The 19,864-nt window shown below is 39.3% G+C and overlaps 3 protein-coding genes across 4 annotated transcripts; 1 reads left to right on the top strand and 2 right to left on the bottom strand.

Annotated features, from left to right (window-relative positions):
• Positions 1 to 521: 521 nt before the first annotated feature.
• On the top strand, positions 522 to 4,338 carry chmp5b (charged multivesicular body protein 5b). Its single transcript, XM_039790628.1, has 8 exons — positions 522 to 690; positions 1,329 to 1,433; positions 2,049 to 2,095; positions 2,245 to 2,338; positions 2,440 to 2,511; positions 2,906 to 3,014; positions 3,779 to 3,894; positions 3,995 to 4,338. The coding sequence occupies exons 1-8, from the start codon at positions 622 to 624 to the stop codon at positions 4,043 to 4,045; spliced, it is 663 nt and encodes a 220-aa protein (XP_039646562.1). The 5' UTR covers positions 522 to 621; the 3' UTR covers positions 4,046 to 4,338.
• Positions 4,339 to 4,355: 17 nt separating this feature from the next.
• Positions 4,356 to 8,235, bottom strand: fastkd3 (FAST kinase domains 3). The gene is made up of 7 exons (XM_039790627.1): positions 8,060 to 8,235; positions 6,250 to 7,734; positions 5,904 to 5,989; positions 5,226 to 5,400; positions 5,074 to 5,143; positions 4,864 to 4,978; positions 4,356 to 4,650 (listed from the first exon to the last, which is right to left on the bottom strand). The coding sequence occupies exons 2-7, from the start codon at positions 7,703 to 7,705 to the stop codon at positions 4,552 to 4,554; spliced, it is 2,001 nt and encodes a 666-aa protein (XP_039646561.1). The 5' UTR covers positions 7,706 to 7,734; positions 8,060 to 8,235; the 3' UTR covers positions 4,356 to 4,551.
• Positions 8,236 to 15,380: 7,145 nt separating this feature from the next.
• Positions 15,381 to 18,375, bottom strand: myl12.1 (myosin, light chain 12, genome duplicate 1). Of its 2 annotated transcripts, none has more exons than XM_039790257.1 (4): positions 18,262 to 18,375; positions 16,658 to 16,859; positions 16,268 to 16,429; positions 15,381 to 15,928 (listed from the first exon to the last, which is right to left on the bottom strand). In XM_039790257.1, exons 2-4 carry the CDS (start codon positions 16,839 to 16,841, stop codon positions 15,756 to 15,758), a joined length of 519 nt encoding a protein of 172 aa, XP_039646191.1. In that variant the 5' UTR covers positions 16,842 to 16,859; positions 18,262 to 18,375; the 3' UTR covers positions 15,381 to 15,755. The 2 variants fall into 2 exon arrangements, with proteins under 2 accessions (XP_039646191.1, XP_039646192.1); XM_039790258.1 differs by having other exon boundaries at positions 16,658 to 16,857; positions 18,259 to 18,362.
• Positions 18,376 to 19,864: the final 1,489 nt, after the last annotated feature.

The raw sequence follows: 19,864 nt of genomic DNA, 5'->3' as shown, positions 1-19,864 counted from the left end.
CCCCACCCCTAATTAGTGTGCTATTTTATATTAACTATCTGTGTTGAATGTTTAGATATCTTTAAATGTTATGTACGTGTCTGTATTTCTTTTTTGATTACTGTTTGCAGCCAAAAAACAAACAGAAACATATAATTTAACATATTTTTCTATTATTAAATATTTTAAAGTAAAATAAGGGACATAAATACAAACAAATAATCTAAAAATGAAGAAAAAACACAAAAATAAAAGACCTTAAAGGGCGCGGCTGAAGCATAGACTGTAAATACCGGTTTATTTGTAATGGAATAGAATAATAGCTGACAGTTAATACCAGTAGGAGGCAGTAATGCAACATACGGGATGCCAAATGCAGTAAGCGTAAAACCAATGACAGTAGCCTATATGAACCATAGACATAATATAGTCTATGCGTAAAGCGTAAAACTCGTTCTCCATGGTAAAAAGAAGTGGAGAAGAAGAGGAGGGCGCGGCTGAGTGAGCGAAGTGAGTCACGTGACTTTTCTGACGTCACTGCTCAGTCTCTTCCGGGTGTTTTCCTTCAGCTGGACGGTGGACGGTGACAGTGAGCTACCTTAGCTTTTTTTTTTAAGTGTTAAAGCCTTAATTTTTGCCGAAATGAACCGAATTTTTGGCAGGGGAACACCCAAAGCTCCACCGCCGAACCTTACGGACTGCATAGGAACCGTAAGTACATTCCCAAAGTAACTTTTTGAACGCTGTCTCGAACAAAGTAAACAAAGATGGATCCCTTCTCGGTTGGGTTAGCTAACTTTTATGGGCAAAAAACAGGCCACCGTTTGCCATATTTATCTGCCATGTTGTCATTATAAACAAGCCTTATAGTTAATAGTTGTTGCAATATTGATAGCAGACATGATTAGATCACTGGGCGTTTTTACCTAACACAATGTAACGTTAATGGTAGTATCGGTCGATAAACAACATATTTAACCAAAACAATTGGTTGATCTGTTAAGTAATGAATCAGCATTATGTAATAGTGAGCAGGAGTTTGAGCTTTTTCACTGGAATACAACAGAAACCAATGTCGCTCTCTCGGTGAAACAGCTGACATTAACCAGTTATACAGGTTATGCGTCTGGGCAGAGCTTTTGTTAGCTAACTGGGCTAAAGGAAGAAGCACAGGATATTATGAATGGTGCTCAATTAGCCTTAACAAGCTACTGTGTAGTGTATGTGTACTTAAAGCTTTCTATGCAAGTCATTAGTTCAAATTGACTGTTTATTCTGAAAGGCCTATTTTTAAGATTATCGTACCGTTAGTAATCAGAAGTTGATGTCCTTATCTCTGTTTTTTTAAGGTTGATTCTCGTGCGGAATCTACTGACAAGAAGATTGCCAGACTAGATGCTGAACTTGTGAAATACAAGGACCAGATGAAAAAGATGAGAGATGGGCCCTCAAAGGTGAGATTTATTGTCTAATGCTGCTGTAAATCAAATAAGGGAATGGGCTCTTCTCTTGAAACCCTTAGGGTGCTGCCAGCCCGGACCAAATTCCACTCACATATCAGTAAGGGAGCATTCACAAACTTGTATCCTTTTTATTATAACACATACATAAGCTGGGAAAGGCAGAGCTCGACACGTGGGTGTGAGTGGACTGTTGGCTATTCAAATGAAACATTTAAGAACAAATTAATGAGTTCTCATTCTTTACTTTTATGATATAAAATACGGTAGTTTTGCACAAGAACACCAAATACAGATCCTATCATTATTATAACAATATGATATCCTTCAGTATCATGAGATATGGCATGAAAATTATACTGTTTCCAAGTCTGTAATGTGTGAAATGTAAACATATTTTCTACAAAACAAATTTTCTTCATTTAATAAATTAAGTCAGACTTCTCAGATGTTAAATACAGCTGCACCAGAATTTTAAGGAGCTATACGATCAAAGAATGAGTAAAAACAAAACATACTCATTATATACTTTTGTCCAGTTCATGTTTCGTGTTGATCATCAGCTGGTATCATTTGTTAAGCATTCTCAATCATTTTTTCATTTACTAGAACATGGTCAAGCAAAAAGCTATGAGAGTTCTGAAGCAGAAGCGAATGTAAGTACTTTTATTTCCCAAAGTCAGTGTTTATAATATTAAACAAGTCAACTTAACCTTGAAAGCTTAAAATGTTTATCTTATTAACCAAAGTTATTCTCGTCAACTGCTGTGAAAACCAAACTTTATTTCATCATAATATCTTCCAGGTATGAGGGCCAGAGAGATAACCTCATGCAGCAGTCGTTTAACATGGAACAAACAAACTACACACTCCAGACCCTTAAAGACACTAAAACCACTGTAAGAGAGTAAATTATCTACCAGATATGATTTTCTTCCACTGGAAAGATAATATCAGAACAAAATGGGTCTTCCTGTTAACATTTGCTTTTTCCTTTCAGGTTGATGCCATGAAAATCGGCCTCAAAGACATGAAGAAGGCATACAAGCATGTGAAAATTGATCAGATTGAGGTAAAAATTTTTGGACTACGAATTTACTTCAATAGGATATATAACTAAGATAAATGATGTCAGCTGATAAGATGGTGTCACAGTAAATAATTGTGTATATATTTAAAGATAACACACCCCTATTCCCCTCCTAGTGTAACATTTACACTACAAAAAAATATTATTGTGGACTAGAAGTGATGAAGGGTACCACACACTGTTCGAAGTGCACAACCAGAACATTTTATTAGCAATGAAGTTACTGTGGTAGATGGTTTGTTAGCTTGGGACAGTATGTGGGACCTTCATTAACCTTTTGTACGGCATTCAGCACAATACAAAAGTCTTTGTTACAGAGTCGATGGATGAATTGCAAATTAATTATTAATTAATAATAATTAATGTGAAAATTCAGGATCTTCAGGATGAGCTCGGGGACATGATGGAGGATGCCAATGACATCCAGGAGGCGCTGGGAAGAAGCTATGGCACGCCTGAAATTGATGACGACGACTTGGAAGCAGGTCAGTAAAATAATTCCATGCCAGGGTTTTTACATTACATGTCATTTAGCTGACGCTTTTATCCAAAGCGACTTCCAATTGCTACATATGTCAGAGGTAATTTGCCTCTGGAGCAACTAGGGATTAAGTGTCTTGACCAGGGACACATTGGTTGATGTATCGCAGTTGGAATCGAACCCAGATCTCCCACACCAAAGACATGTATCATATGCACTGCGCCTTCACCACCTATATCTATATTGATATCCTGTAACATATAATGCTGAGGCCACTGTTGCAGCGGTACAGATAGCAGTCACACAGTGTACAGCTTATGAAGAGGGGATGTTTGTGGTAATATCCCCAACCGGTCGCGGCAGATGGCCGCCCACCAAGCGCCAGGTTCAGTCTGGGGTTTCTGCCTGTTAAAAGGAAGTTTTTCCCTCACCGCCGTCATACCAATTGCATGCTCTTGGGGGGAATTGTTGGGTCTCTGTAAATTATAGTGTGGCCTAGACCTACCTCTGTAAAATCTGTAAAGTGCCCTGAGATATGATTTGATGCTATAACTAAAATTAAAAGTAATTTTAGCCACTCTGTGTCAGTGTTTCTCCAGGGCTTCTAGTGCTCATTTGACTTTGGTCATACTTTAACAGTAATGATTAAATGCCCATTACTCATAAAAAAAAAATGATTTTGTCATCGAGATCCTTCTTTCACACGAGGCGATAGTGCTAATGATGGCTGCCATTTGCTGTTATGTTGAACTGTTGGTGTGTCCACAGAGCTGGATGCTTTGGGAGACGAGCTCCTGATGGATGACGACAGCTCCTACCTGGACGAGGCTTCAACAGCTCCTTCCATCCCAGAGGGCATGCCCGGCGACAAGTCTGTCAACAGGGTACTTCACAGTTTTAGGATTTTTCAGTTTTTTTTATGAGTTTGATAATTATTTTAAAGGGCTTTTTCCATGAATGGACATTCTTCTTTTTGTGTTTCAGGACGGTGTCCTGGTGGACGAGTTTGGCCTTCCTCAGATTCCTGCTACATAAAGGAGCAATCCGAACACTCGTGCTAGTTTTACATGTATCTTCGCCTTTTTTTGTATTTATCTAACTGACACTCCCAGCCTTAGGGTGCAGCATTGAAAACCAGAACATCTTCTGTGCAACGAATGATGAACTACAACTTCAGGCATCTTTAATTAAAAGTTCACTATTATTCTATGAGTGAGCTTCTATGTGTATCTGAGGTGATTGTTTGAATTGGGATTCTCTTAACTTTGTACAGTTTCTGCAGCGTTTGTCGCCAAGAACAAAATAAATTTTATTTTTCAAACAATAAATTGAAGTCATTCAAAAGTCAGTATTTATACAAATGCCACTTTATTGTCAACTTAAATATGTAGAAGTGATCAATAACTAACTATAAAATAATCAATAACTTAACTTTTTTTTTTTACATTTATTTGAAAAAATAAATACTGATTTCTTTAAGCCAGAAAGGGCTCAACCAAAGTAAAGACCCCTGATTTAATGACACAGCATACTAATTTGTATCACCAGCTCAGCCTGTAAGTGTGAGGGAAGATTCTTTGGTGCAGATACTCCACAACACTGGTCTTGTTTTGCAGTTTTTCAAATTCATAGTAAGGAATCTAGAAAAAAGAAGCAAAAAATCCTGATTCAGTCATTTTATAAAAACAAAAGATTGAGCATGTTAACAGAAAACTAAATGGGTAAAACAGTCACAAGGTCTTGTGATACTTGCATTTTATGTAACATTTTGCAATAAAAAATCTGGCAGAAGATGCTCCAAGAACACAAATTGCTGACTCACTAAAGCATAAATGTGAAGATGTAGGCCTAACCTGAACAACTTCATATCCCAGAAGCCTCAGATGTCGCTGCTTGATAGCCTCTTTTCCAAGTAGCTGCCTCGTGTTTGTAGTGAACCTCTTTTGTCCATCAATACAAAGAGCTATCCTGCAACACACGACAGTGCAATGTGTTAAAACGCTCCAGCTCTAAAATTTAGTACATCAACAAGCTAGCAACCTTGTGAAATATATTACTATTACCTTTTGTATACTTCATCAATATGACTGGCAGGCAGCACATATCCCTCTTCATCAAGTTTTATCTCCACATCTACAAGAACAAAAAAAAAAAAGTTAAGCCCATTTAGGTAGACTACTGGAATCCTTTAAGAGATTAACAGCTCTTATATTACCGAGTGTGTAGCAGTACGGTGTGAGAACTTTGGATCCAAAGTATGAACGAGCCCCTAGCAAATCCACCAGCCCGTTTTTCACAGAGTTGTACAGATGTGCGTCCACTGGCGTCTCAAGAGAGCGTCCAGACATGAGGAAAGACTTGACGCGGTACTTGGGAAGGAGCCTGGGACCCTGAGGAGACGACAGAAGGTGTGAAGGAACACAAATACGTTAACACTCTGCAAGTATTGCATAGCCATTGTCTTAAATTCCTACTTTACAACTAAATCCACAAGTACTTATTTCTGATTTCTTGTGAACCACTAACCAAAATAACATTTTCAGGAAAGCTACAGTGGAGTCTGATGTACAATATCTGTTTTGGTCTCAGCCTTCAGAATAAAAAAAAAAACATGGGCATCTGTACCAAACCACATGGTAGATGCACGTGATTCAAACTTGAGTGCTTCAAGATACAATGCCTTTTATTATTGCAACTGGAAATTCGAACCCAACAGGTTTGCATCTGGTTTGTGTTGTTCTACAGTCATTATGGTAAAATGCAGAAAGTCACTTGTACAGGTTTTATCACAGATAACTGGAATGCACTGAACCTCACATACTGATGACATGTTAAGTAAGAGGGTGTGTATTCAGGTTTCTGACTTTTGCATTATTCTTGGCATAGTATCTACCTCATAGAAAGGACACTCCAACTTCAGAGTCATGTAGAGCTGGGTCAGCTGTGCCAGGACTATCCGGTCCATTCCTGTGCCCTGCTCTGGAGCACATTCAATGTTTTTATTTTAGTCAATTGTATCTATATAGCCCAATTTCACAAATCACAAATTTGCCTCAAGAGAAAAAACTCCCCCAAAATAGTAGATAATAGACCAACATAGTAAAATGACTGTATGGACAATCAGAATGACAAAATTATAGCTGAATTGCAAGATAAACACACAATACATGCAACATCAGACAATTATTTGTTTGTGGAAAGGTTATAAATATTGCAAGTGTCTTGACAGGATGTTTTACCTTGCAGTTGCTGGAGGAAGTAACTGCTGAAAACTTTGGATACAAAATTAACAGGGAACCTCTCCACCAGGGTGCATGAGTGGAGGAGGTTAAGCAGCGTTCGGGGCTGAAAGTGTGAAAAGCGTGTACGCAGGATGGTTTCAACTTTCCTGAATACCTCGCCAGCGTTGGGAGGAAGGTAGCCGAGTTTTCCGAGAGCCATGATCTGCCTGGCTACCTGGCTGGTGCTGTAGTCGTCTGCTCTGTACACAAAGCTCTCTGCAACAGCATCAAACACAGTCGGGGACAGGATGTTCCTCCGACCAAAGAACTGAGCCACCTTGGTAACTGTTTCTGGGTGGGAGGTGAAGGCCATAGTGGGCACATACCTTTCCATCGCCTCCACAAAGTAATGATCGCTGTGACCAAAGTGCATTAGGGCCCCAAGCACAATTGTGAGCTCCTCATCAGTGAAGTGAGGTACATGCCGTACAGCCTGCTTACAAAGATTGATCACAAGAGGCATGGCCTGCGTCTGGTTCAGGGTCACAAGAGCACTGAGCAGCCCACTGACAGCAGGGGGATCCATGCGGGAAGTGACCCTCACGGCGTGGGTGTGCATGGCGTTCAGCAGATTGCGGAATTTTCCATATTCACCCACTCCACCTTGCAGAAATCTATAAGCAGCGATGAGATCTGCTAGGCTCCACTTGGCAGGCTCCTGCTTCTGGATTTGCTCCATCACCTGCTCCAGCATCACACAGCCAGGACCCCCCACAGCCAGCATCGCCTGGCCCAGGGTACACAGCTGCCCTACACTCATCTGCCCTCTGTCTAGCCTCTCTTGGCTCTCAGACACCAGCCGTACCATCAGCGTGCTCCAAGGATCCAAGAAGAGGCGAGTGCAAGCAAGGAGAGCTGATACTAGCCCAGCATCCGTCAGACGCCCAGAGTCCTGCTCCAGCTGGAAGCACAGAGCTCTGATGGTGTCCTTCTCCAGCACTGTAGGGTCCTTCAAAGAGTTACCCTCCTGCTCCAGGTCGGCCACACGGTGAAGTGCTGCTGCAGCCATGGTGTCAGAGATGATCTCCACTGTGCGCAGCAGTGTGAAGACCTGCCGGGAAGAGGAGCAGCTCCCTAGACGCTGCTGGAAAACCTGCTCCTCTGCAGCTGTGGGCCGGTGCAGCTGGGTCAAACGGAACCGAGGGCCTGAATCTCTGTGGAGTCCTACAGAGCTGCTAGCGACGAAGGACGGCTCCTTCACGATGGTGGTCAGGCTTCTTATCCCGCAGTCCGACTGGAGCTTTTTGCTGCACTGTCTCCGAATGGCTGAGGTACACAGGCAGGCTACACATAAGGGTAGACCTTGACTGCTGATACTCAGGAGCCTGGTGGTGCACACGGATCCAACAGGAGGGTATCGTTGAATCACGATCTGCCCGAGAAGCGGACATCTCTGGATCAGCTTCAGAGCCATAACCCTGCACCAGGACTCTTCAGACCCAGCTGAAACAATGAACAACAAAAACTTAAAAAAACAACAACAAGAAACTGTTTTAAAGGGTTTACTTGAGGACATGGCACATATTCACACCATGTAACAAAATCAGAGAACAGAACTACTAGCAATTTAAGTACTCAGATCCCTCCTTCCTGACAGTTAACTAACGTTACCCAACCTTGAGGTTGCTGTTAGCTAACGTTAGCTACTTAGCGGCTAGCTTGCTGTCTAGTCTAGAAGAGTCACACCGCTCTGTTTTAAAGGCTGACGGCTAGGTTCAGAGAGACAAATAAATAAGAAATGACAAGATGAAACCGGCAAAATTCATACCTGGACATTCCGACAACTACACAGGGTCACAGAACCGGTGACAGCGAAGATGCTGTCCTAACGTGGTTCCAAGGGATCGTGAGGCGTTCAGGGAACCTCGTTTTTCGGTAGTTGTATGGCTCAATCCAGTGTTTTGTTCGGAATTAAACTAGACCACCTAAAGGTATTCCTCCACGGGGACAGAACTAATACATCCATGGGACAGAAGAGAGAGAGGTGTTTAACGCATACATTTTACGTAGCCTAAACCGCTCCCATGATTTTCGCAGCTCAAATTTTACATCCCAATTAATGAACTGAGATATACGGGTTTATCGGTGTTTTTTGCCCCCAACGGTGCCTTCCAGGCAGCGCTGCCTGGAAGGCACCGTTGGGAGGCACTGCTTATGGTTAGGGTTAAGGTTAAGTTTAGGGCCGGTTAGGTATCTATATATCCATAGATATATCTATGACCATAAGTCATTTTATTGACCTTTTTAGCTTTTGATGGACGTTATGCGCCTCAGGTGTAAATCCTATTTTTAGCGACAGCAAATGAAGGCAACCCAGTTTCACTTAGAAACTTTCGTTCGGACCACAGTCTATGGTTGGTATGGGGATATATAACCAGGGTTCAAAATTAGCACCGTTTACCAGCCAAATGCTGGTGAAACATGCAACTGGCTGGTAGATTTGCATCACTCACCAGCCAAAATACCAAATGGTAATCTATTGAGTGGCTGGAAATATTTGAACATTCACCTTTTTTGCCATTTGGCTGGTAGACGAAAAAGTAAATTTTGAAGCCTGTATATAACCCATTTAAAAACTGCGTAATCCAACTCAAAAAGGTAAAAAAAAAACATGGTAAAAATGCGTAGTATTTATGACATACTATACTATGACTTTTAAGGACTTTTTATGACATACAATATATAATTTTTTATGACATACTATTATATACTACTTTTAATGTCTAATTATATTTTTGATTTAATAGATTTTTTTATCAAAGGCTTCCTATGACTTTGTTATGACATACTATACTATTACTTTTTATATTTTAATGGTATACTTTTGTGATATTTTTATAACATACTATCCTATAACTTTTTATATTTTATGACATATTACTATACTATGATTTTATATTTTAATGACATACTACATTATTACTTTTTATATTTTTATGACAATCTTTACTATGATTTTTCTTTTATGAAATACAATACGATGACTTTTTATGATATTTGTATGACATACTATACTATGGCTTTTTGCATATTTTTAAGACATATTTTAGAACTCCTATGATTTTGTTACGACATACTATACTATGACTTTTTTGGACTTTTTCGACAGCTGGGAAAAAAGAGAACAAAAACTCTGGTTTTGGATTGCTGTTACAGAAACTCTCTGTTAAACTACTGTCACTGAAGGAGTTCTTAATGAAAATAGTCTTCATGCTGTCATCATTCATAATATTCTCTGAAACACCTAAGATCACAATTTATCTTCTCATTATCCATTTCTATTCTTTTCATATTCTTTGTTTTGTGTTGGTGGAGTGGAGGTGTTGCACAGTATTGACACTGTTGCAAAAAAACAAGAAGAACATCCCGTGACAACATTTATTTTTTCAAATACATTTCAAAACAGTTTTTTGTCATAGTCATTGACATCTATTTCACATTTATGCAATCAGGTTATTTCATGTGTAATTTTAAATGATTTGGGGTCGGAAAACCACATGTCCACTTGTATTAAAGATGATATAAAATCACAAGATATTTGTCTTGAATCTGGTGCATCATTATATCTTATCTTAAGATACACTTTTGAATCTGAGCTGATTTAGATGGACCAAAGGGTCTAACTGATGTACTAAATAATGAATAAGGATAACAAGTTAAATATTGTTCATTTCATTAACTTAAGTATTCATGTAATGCATAACTTTTCATTAAAGAAATTTATGTAATCCTGTTTTCTTTCCTCATTTCTGTATATGAAAAAAGTCATAGTAAAGTATGTAAAAAATTCATAAAGTCATACTATAGCATATCGAAAAAAGTCAAAGTATAGAATGACAAAGAAAAGTCATAGTATTAAAAAAAAAGTAATAAAAGGTCATAGTATGGTATGTCGACAAATGTATAAAAAAGTCATAGTTTGGTATGTCATAAATAGTCATAGTATAGTATGTAGAAAAAAGTAATAAAAAGTCATAGTATAGCATGTCAATATGAAGTCCAAAAGTCATAATATATTATGTCAAAAAAGTTAAAAAAGTCATAGTATAGTATGTTGAATAAAAAGTTAAAAAAAGTCCTAGTATAGAATGTCGAAAAATAATAAATAGTCATATTATAGTTTGTCGAAAAAGTCATAAAAAGGTCATAGTATAGTTTATCGAAACAAAATCCTAGTATAGTGTGTCTAAGAAGTCATAGAATAGTATGTCAAAAAAACTGAAAAAGTCATAGTATAGTATATCGAAACAAAATCATAGTATAGTATGTTGAAAAAAGTCATAGTATAGTATGTCGAGAAAAGTGGACATATGTCTAAATAAGTGGAAAAAAGTCATAGTATAGTATGTTGAAAAGAGTGGAAAAAAGACAGTATAGTATGTCGAAAAAGAGTGGGAAAAAAAGTCGTAGTATAGTATGTTGAAAAAAGTGGAAAAAGTCATACTATAGTATGTCGATAAAAGTCTTAGTATAGTATGTCGAGAAATGTCATAATATACTGTGGAAAAAAGGTCATAGTATAGTATGTCGAATAAAGACCGTATAGTATGTAAAAAAAAGTCTAAAAAAGTCATACTATAGTATGTCGAAAAAAGTAATTGTACTGTATGTCAAATAAAGTCATAGTATAGTATGTCGACAAAAGTGGGAAAAAAAGTCATACTATAGTATGTTGAAAAAAGTCATAGTATAGTATGTCGAAAAAAGTCATAGTAGGCTATAGTATAAAGTCATAGTATAGTATGTCAAAAAAAGTCATAGTACAGTATGTCGAAAAAAGTCATAGTATAGTATGTCAAATAAAGACCGTACAGTATGTAAAAAAAAGTCGGAAAAAGTCATTGTACTGTATGTCGAAAAAAGTCATAGTATAGTATGTCGACAAAGGTGGAAAAAAAGTCATACTATAGTATGTTTAAAAAAGTCATGGTATAGTAAGTCGAAAAAAGTGGAAAAATTTCATAGTATAGTGTGTCGAAAAAAGTGGAATAAAGTCAGAGTATAGTATGTCAAAAAAAGTATTGATATAGTATGTGGAAAAAAGTCCTAGTATATAGTATGTCGAAAAAAGTTGTAAAAAAGTCCTAGTATAGTATGTTGAAAAAGGTGGAAAAAAGTCATGATATAGTATGTTGAAAAAGGTGGAAAAAAGTCATAGTACAGTATATCAAAAAAAAAGTCATCCTATAGTATGTTGAAAAAGTCATCAAAAAGTCATAGTACTATGTCGAAAAATTCATTAAAAAAGTCATAGTTAAGTGTGTCGAAAAAAGTGGAATAAAGTCATAGTATATTATGTCGATAAAATTCATATTATAGTATGTCGAAAAAAGTCATGGTACAGTGTGTCAAAAAAAGGGGAAAAAAGTCATACTATACCATGTCGACAAAAGTGATTTTTTGACATACTATGTCAAAAAAAACGTCAGAAAAACTGTCGAAAAAAAAGTCATAGTATAGTATGTTATAAAAATAAAAATATAAAATGTAATTGTATGGTATGTCATAAAAATAAAAAGTCATAGGATAGTAAGCCATACAAATATCATGAAAAGTCATAGTATAGTATGTCATAAAATATAAAAAAGTCATAGTATAGTATGTCATAACGTTTCATAAAAGGTTGTACTCTAGTATGTCATAAAAATATCATAAAAAGTCATACAACAGTATGTCATAAAAATATCATCAAAGGTCATAGGATAGTATGTCATAAAAATGTCATAGGATAGTATGTCATAAATTATAAAAAGTCATAGGATAGTATGTCTTATAAATGTCACCAAAAGTCAAAAGTATGTCCTAACAAAGTTATAGTATGTCATATAAATATAGTCATAGTATATGTAATAAAAAAATCATAAAAAATCATAATATAGTATGTCATTAAAATATAGTCATTGTTTACTATGTCACACAAATTTCATAGTCCATCCATCCATCCATCTTCGTCCGCTTATCCGGTGTCGGGTCGCGGGTCCCTTTCCCGAGCAACATTAACCAGCTCCGACTGGGGGATCCCGAGGCGTTCCCAGGCCAGGTTGGAGATATAATCCCTCCACCTAGTCCTGGGTCTTTCCCGAGGCCTCCTCCCAGCTGGACGTGCCTGGAACACCTCCCTAGGGAGGCGCCCAGGGGGCATCCTTACTAGATGCCCGAACCACCTCAACTGGCTCCTTTCGACGCGAGCAAGCGGCTCTACTCCGAGCTCCTCACGGATGACTGAGCTTCTCACCCTATCTCTAAGGGAGACGCGCCAGCCACCCTCCTGAGGAAACCCATTTCGGCCGCTTGTACCCTGGATCTCGTTCTTTCGGTCATGACCCAGCCTTCATGACCATAGGTGAGGGTAGGAAAAACGACCGGTAGATCGAGAGCTTTGCCTTCTGCAGCTCTCTCTTTTCGTCACTACGGTGCGATAGATGGAATGTAATACCGCACCCGCCTGCGCCGATTCTCCGACCAATCTCCCGCTCCATTGTCCCCTCACTTTCGCAACAAAACCCCAAGGTACTTGAACTCCTTCACTTCGGGTAAGGACTCATTCCCTACCCCGGAAAAGGCATTCCATCGGTTTCCTGCTGAGAACCATGGCCTCCGATTTAGAGGTGCTGATCCTCATCCCAACCGCTACACTTCGGTCCGCGAACCGATCCAGTGAGTGCTGAAGGTCGCAGGCCGATGATGCCATCAGGACCACATCATCTGCAAAAGCAGCGATGAGATCCCCAGCCCACCGAACTGCAACCCCTCCCCACCCCAACTTCGCACCGATATCCTGTCCATAAATATTACAAACAGGATTGGTGACAAAGCGCAGCCCTGGGCGGAGGCCACCCTCACCTGAAACGAGTCCGACTTACTGCCGAGAACCCGGACACAGCTCTCACTTTGGTTGTGTACAAGATTGGATGGCCCTGAGTAGAGACCCCCTCACCCCATACTCCCGCAGCACCTCCCACAGTATCTCTCCGGGGACCCGGTCATACGCCTTCTCCAAATCCACAAAACACATGGAGACCGGTTGGGCATACTCCCCGGGCTCCCTCCAGGATCCTTGCGAGTGAAGAGCTGGTCCGTTGTTCCACGACCAGGACGGAATCCGCTTGTTCCTCCTCAACCTGAGGTTCGACTATCGGCCCGAACCCTCCTTTCCAGCACCTTGGGGTAGACTTTACCAGGGAGGCTGAGAAGTGTGATACCCCTGTAATTGGCACACCCTCTGGTCCCCTTTTAAAAAAGGGGAACCACCACCCCAGTCTGCCACTCCTTTGGCACTGTTCCAGACTTCCACGCAATGTTGAAGGCGTGTCAACCAGGACAGCCCCTCCACACCCAGAGCCTTGAGCATTTCTGGGCGGATCTCATCAATCCCCGGGCTTTGCCACTGTGGAGTTGTTTGACTACATCAGTGACTTCCGCCCGGGAAATCGACGACAATCCCCCGTCATCCTCCAGCTCTGCCTCTAACACAGAGGGTGTATTAGTCGGATTCAGGAGTTCCTCAAAATGCTCCTTCCACCGCCCTATTACCTCCTCAGTTGAGGTCAACAATGTCCCATCCTTACTGTACACAGCTTGGATGGTTCCCCGCTTCCCCCTCCTGAGGTGGCGAACAGTTTTCCAGAAGCACTTTGGTGCCGACCGAAAGTCCTTCTCCATGTCTTCTCCAAACTTCTCCCACACCCGCTGCTTTGCCTCTTTCACGGCAGAAGCTGCAGCCCTTCGGTACCCTGCAACTGCCTCCGGAGTCCTCTAGGATACCATATCCCGGAAAGACTCCTTCTTCAGTCGGACGGCTTCCCTGACCACCGGTGTCCACCACGGTGTTCGTGGGTTACCGCCCCTTGAGGCACCTAAGACCCTAAGACCACAGCTCCTCGCCGCAGCTTCAGCAATGGAAACTTTGAACATTGTCCACTCGGGTTCAATGCCCCGAGCCTCCACAGTGATGCAAGTCCGTTGGACAGGGGCCTCCTCCAGACGTTCCCAATTTACCCGCACTACCCGTTTGGGCTTACCAGGTCTGTCCAGAGTCTTCCCCCACCCCCTGACTCAACTCACCACCAGATGGTGATCGGTTGACAGCTCTGCCCCTCTCTTCACCAGTGTCCAAAACATACAGCCTCAGATCAGATGAAACGATTATAAAATCGATCATTGACCTTCGGCCTAGGGTGCTCTGGTACCAGGTACACTTATGAGCATCCCTATGTTCATAGTCATAGTATATATAGTAGGCTATGTCATACATTTTCATAAAAAAGTCATTGTATAATATGCCTCAGGAGTCATAGTATTTTATAAAAATGTCAAATAGTATAGTATACTATAGTATGTTTATATAGCATAGTAGGTCATAAATATCAAGTCATAATATAGTATTTTATTAAAACATTTTTCTATTTTTTGATAGTCTGCTCTCTAGGGTTTAGGCCTATATGTAGGCTTATGTGCTATGTGTGTGTTGTCAGTAGCTGCACCTAACTAACTGCCCCTTGTGGGATTGATAGTCATTTAATTGAATGTTCTTAAATATCTAATACTAGTATGCTATTAAAAGCCCTTTTCAATAGCACTTATCCTGGTAGTTTAGACTGAAATGTGACTGTGCAGCGTGACTTGATCCACTACAGGGCACAGTTAAAACCTTCCATGGACATCAAGTGCCCTCAAAAGTTTATAAACTCTTTCCTCATTCAAGTTTTGGCATTAATAAACTGTTTACTGCTGCTAAATTAAATTGCACCCCGACACAGTTATAGGATGGGATTACCTTTATTATGCTTGTCTGTTAAATAGGGGGTTTTAAGGTCCCCTGAAGGTAATCATGGGATTGTTTCTCAGGTTGAATTTAACCATCTGACAAAATGCACCCTAGTTTTCAGTGTAGACTGTATTTCTGTTAACTGTGCATTTGCCTTTTTTTCACCCCCCAAGAAAGAATTCAGCTAGTGCTAGTCAGCACACGAATGAATTTTGTGAGGGAGTTGACTTGTGAAGACTTGAAAAGCACACACAAAAAAAAAAAAAAGTGCTTTAGCATTTTAGTTATGCCACAGAAAAAATAAAGAGAATAAAGCAACACGTATTTCAGTTGTCATTTATGGAAGTGAAACAGTCAGCAAAATACAACTTGATAGAAGACTTTATTTAGAAAGTTTATATTATAAAATGTAAAAATTCAACTAAACCTGATCAAATGAATAGCAAAGACTTATCCCTTAGAGTTTCCAAGATGCTGCCACCTCACATCTTTTCATGAAAGGAAAAAGCATTTTTACAACCAATTACATTTTTCCTTCTCATTAGAGGTGTGTACATTTGGCAGTACTGGAAGTTCACAGCAAACAGTGGATAGTTATTGCTTTGGTTTGTTTAAAATTGGGTTTATATTGGAGAGTTGAGACATGCAGCATGGTGATCTAACTGACGGAAGAGGCGAACAGGCTGAAAGTGGCTCTTTAATCGTCCTTGTCCTTGGCACCATGCTTTAGGATGCGTGTGAACTCCACGTAGTTGAAGTTGCTTTTCTTGTCGATCGGGGCCTCCCTGAAGAGCTCGTCCACCTCCTCATCTGTAAAGCGGTCACCCATTGTTGTGAGCAGCTCTCTGAGGTATTCTTCCTGGATGACACCTGAGGGTCAAAATCAGATAAGGTTTACAGAATAAACATTGTCCTGAAGAATTTTCTTTTGCTTGCAATGATAGCATTACCATCTTTGAGAAACCATTTGACTTGAAGCTGGATTGTTTTAGGCAAGGTAACTATCTGTCAAATATAGCTGTAATTCAAAGTGCTTTTATAAAAAAAAAAATAAAAATAAAAAAAAAATTGGAACAAAAAACAAAACAAGCAAAGTAAAATTCACATCTTATTTTAAGGCTCAGAGAGGAAAATGGCCAGGTATTTATTAGGGCAAACTAGGATTCTTGTGTGTATAACAGGAAAGAAATTACAACTGTCAAAATGTACCTGTCCCCTCCTCATCGAAGCAAGCAAATGCATTCCTGATCACATCCTCAGGGTCTGTGCCATTGAGCTTCTCCCCAAACATGGTGAGGAACATGGTGAAGTTAATGGGTCCAGGAGCTTCCATCATCATGGCCTCCAGGTACTCATCAGTTGGATTTTTCCCTATTAAAAAAAAATAAAATAAAAAGACGGGTATATGCACTTAGTCTGAAGGGTTTCGAGTACAGAAGTGACATTAACAACTGATGAAACTAGTTTAAAAACAGCAAACTGGAAAGAGATGTAGGTGCAGACCAGCATGAGTTAAGTGCATAACCGCTAACAGTTTACAGACTTGTTGGTTCAGCTCATCCTGAAGTAAAAACAGACTAAAGAGACTCTTCTACTTACCCAGTGAGGCCAGCATGTCGTGAAGGTCCTCTTTGTCCACAAACCCATCACGGTTTTGGTCAATCATGTTAAAGGCCTCCTTGAACTCCTGAATCTGAGACTGGTCAAACATGGCGAAGACATTGGAAGTTGCACGCTGAGGGCGCTTCTTCGTGGTCTTTCCCTTTGCTCTTTTGCTAGACATTTTGACTTTTTTTTTTACCTATGTAAATAAATATATACATGTTAGATTATACATCCCACAGCCAGGCATTATGACAGCTAGGCGCTTACTCCTTAAGACAAACAATCAAATCAGTGTAAACAGACAACAATAGGGACAGAGGAACAAGACAAAAGGCAAGATAACAGACAATGATGACACACAGAGAGACAATTTGATCAAAGGTAACATGGATCATGCTGTTACTCAAAATAAGAGGTCGTCATTTGTGCCTACAACTCAGTTGCAGGGTATTTTAATTCTCTGGCAGTGATTCCCCAGTGTGGTGTCCCTCACTGGGCTATAAATGGAAATGTTCCCCTTCTTTCTAGGTTGAACAGCTCCCTGCCTTTACGGACAGCCAGAGAACTACTGATGTGAGGACAGATGCCCTTATCAGGCAATGTCTTGAATGAAGACTTAAACTGTCTACATTCACATCTTTATGTTGACACTGTATTTTTGCCACTGGGTGTTGATGGAAAATGGACTCAACAAGTACGGTGTACAATTTGGCTTTGTATTGAGACACTGTCAATATGGTGAGCTAACTATTATTTAGGAGACTGGTAATTAAAAAAAAAAAAAAAAAAAAAAAAAAATGTATCAGGTATAAAATGTGTTCCTAATAAAAAGAAAAGGCTAACGTTATGGTGGCATTTGCTTTGTTTGTGCGCACAACCCGTACAAATCAATAGTTAAACAAAACCAACTTATCCTCACGTTAAATTGTTTTTAATATGGAAGCCCATTTCAGGCAGTGTGATGAAAAAACAAACAAAAGAAACTCCTGTAACGTTATAACGTTTAATGAGAACCGTTCTTACTTAGCATCTGAAAATGATAGAATCTTAAAATTAGCAAGTATCTCAACACAAAGAGAAGCTTTCTCAAAATATACTAAGTTATTATTATTTACAGGATCTGTTTTTTTTTGCATCATATGGGCGGAAATTTCATAGTTTGAGGACCATCTTATCACAACTCCTACCGCATTATTATTAAGTACGTACACAGCCTTAATGGTTTGCGGCCTAGCTTGAGTTAAATTACTGTGCAGACAGCTGTGAACGTTAACACCGAGCAGACGCGGAAGTTACCCATGTTCACAGGTAGATGTTTACCTTTATTAAGATAACAATTAAAATAAGTCAAAAATACACATGTAATATCAACCGATTTGGTTTTAGCCATAAAGTGATTAGCCGCGCAGCTAACAGTTAACGTTAGCAGTGTTTTCAGTGCAATCAACCATACAAGCAAAATGGCACGACAGCATTGTTAATCAGATATACGCCTTTAATATTGGTAACTTACCAGCTGTGTGGTGTCCTAATAGCAAAACACGTATAATGTAAGTAACTGTAATATACAGAAAAAGGAGATTAAAACACAGCCTTACCTGACAACAACCCGATACTTGTCAGCTAGCCCGATGCTGCTCTTTTTCTCAACCACCGCCCTTCACTTCCTGATAATGATGTTGGGTTCCGTACAAACATTCAGAACAAACCAACTAAAGAAAATAGGGGGAATCATTAAGTATTAAAACAATGATACGCTCTTGAAAACGAATGGATATGTTGTTTCGGTGTAAATTCTACAGTTAGATTATTCTTATTTAACCTTATTCGAAAACAGATCCTAATGTTTCATTATTAGTCGTAATAAAATACATAATGTACCCTTACATCCCCGGTGGAGTAAATGTAACTTCCAGAAACACTCCCTTGCCTGCGTTGACATTCCTGGATATGTCCTTTTAAGGGAAGAAAAAAGACATCCTATGTGCAATTAAGGCAAGGAAAAACTTAAATGATCCCGGTGGGGGGGAAATGGGCGTTACTATCAATACGGCAAACATATCAGGAAATTTATATGTAGTATCATATTCAATTGTTTTATTATGCCATATAGTATGCCAGTCACATGCAAATAATAGTTAATTATTCCCTATTGACTTGATATTGTTTTTCAGGGATTAAAGCAGACTAAAGTATTGCTTTTACTTTATTAGGGTCAAATTAAGCACTCAAATACCTAATTTGCATCTCAACTAGGTGTCATTTATGCTCTTTTGTAGCATGTGGCAGTTGTCTTAGCTTGCTTATGGTGTTTGTGTTGTATTTCTTGCTGTAAAAATGCTGTTATGCTGCCTTCTCGACCAGGTTTCTCTTGGAATAAGATATTTTAAACTCAATGTGACTTGGCCTGGTTAAATAAAGTGAAAGAAAAGGAAAAGAAAAGGCAGCTCTTACCATTAAACCTAAACAATAGAGGGAAAAATGTTGATAGGATGGATAATAATAGATAACAGTTGGTGCAGTACCTCATTGCTGTTAAGGAAGGCTTAATTCTGCAGGGCTTCACAATCAAGATGTTAAACTGTTGACTCACAGGTTAAAACAAGCCACATCTGTCTTTTTTGTCCAGTTGTCATATCACTTTCAAAGTTGATAACAAAATGGTTGAACATGTGCCATGAGTCACTCATTGTAATGCGATAGGCCTATTTTGTAACTAAACAAGACACCAGTCTAGAGCTTTATAGTCCTAAAAAGACATGACCAGTGTTAATGATGGTTACAATAGGAGTTGAATTATTGAAAAAAAATTTAAAAAATATAACTACAAATCTCACTAATGGTTGTCTGATCTTTCAAAGGAGGAGACAAACTAAACAGAGTAGTGTCACCATAAACCACTAGAGTGTGCTAGCTTCATAGAAAACCTTACCTTTGCTCAGTGATATTATAGACCGTTTCTTCTTGAGGTCATTAACAGTTTGTCTCATCATGTTACCCAATCCAATGTGAGAGCTCATTTAATTTGTTCATGTCTAGAACTGTTATCTTAAACATTCTAGTAGCTTCAATGTGTGGGTGCCATACTAAGCAGAGCATAAAAATACCCCTAATAACCCCATGAGACGTCCATACAGTTGGAATTTCCTGGACAGCTGAACCTAGTGGTATGGTGCAAACATAAATGTGATTCATTACAAG

This window comes from Perca fluviatilis, chromosome 22 (assembly GCF_010015445.1).
Source record: "Perca fluviatilis chromosome 22, GENO_Pfluv_1.0, whole genome shotgun sequence".
Taxonomy (NCBI): Eukaryota; Metazoa; Chordata; class Actinopteri; order Perciformes; family Percidae; genus Perca; species Perca fluviatilis.
Note: the sequence above shows the minus strand (reverse complement) of the source record. Positions and strands in the feature narration are given on the sequence as shown.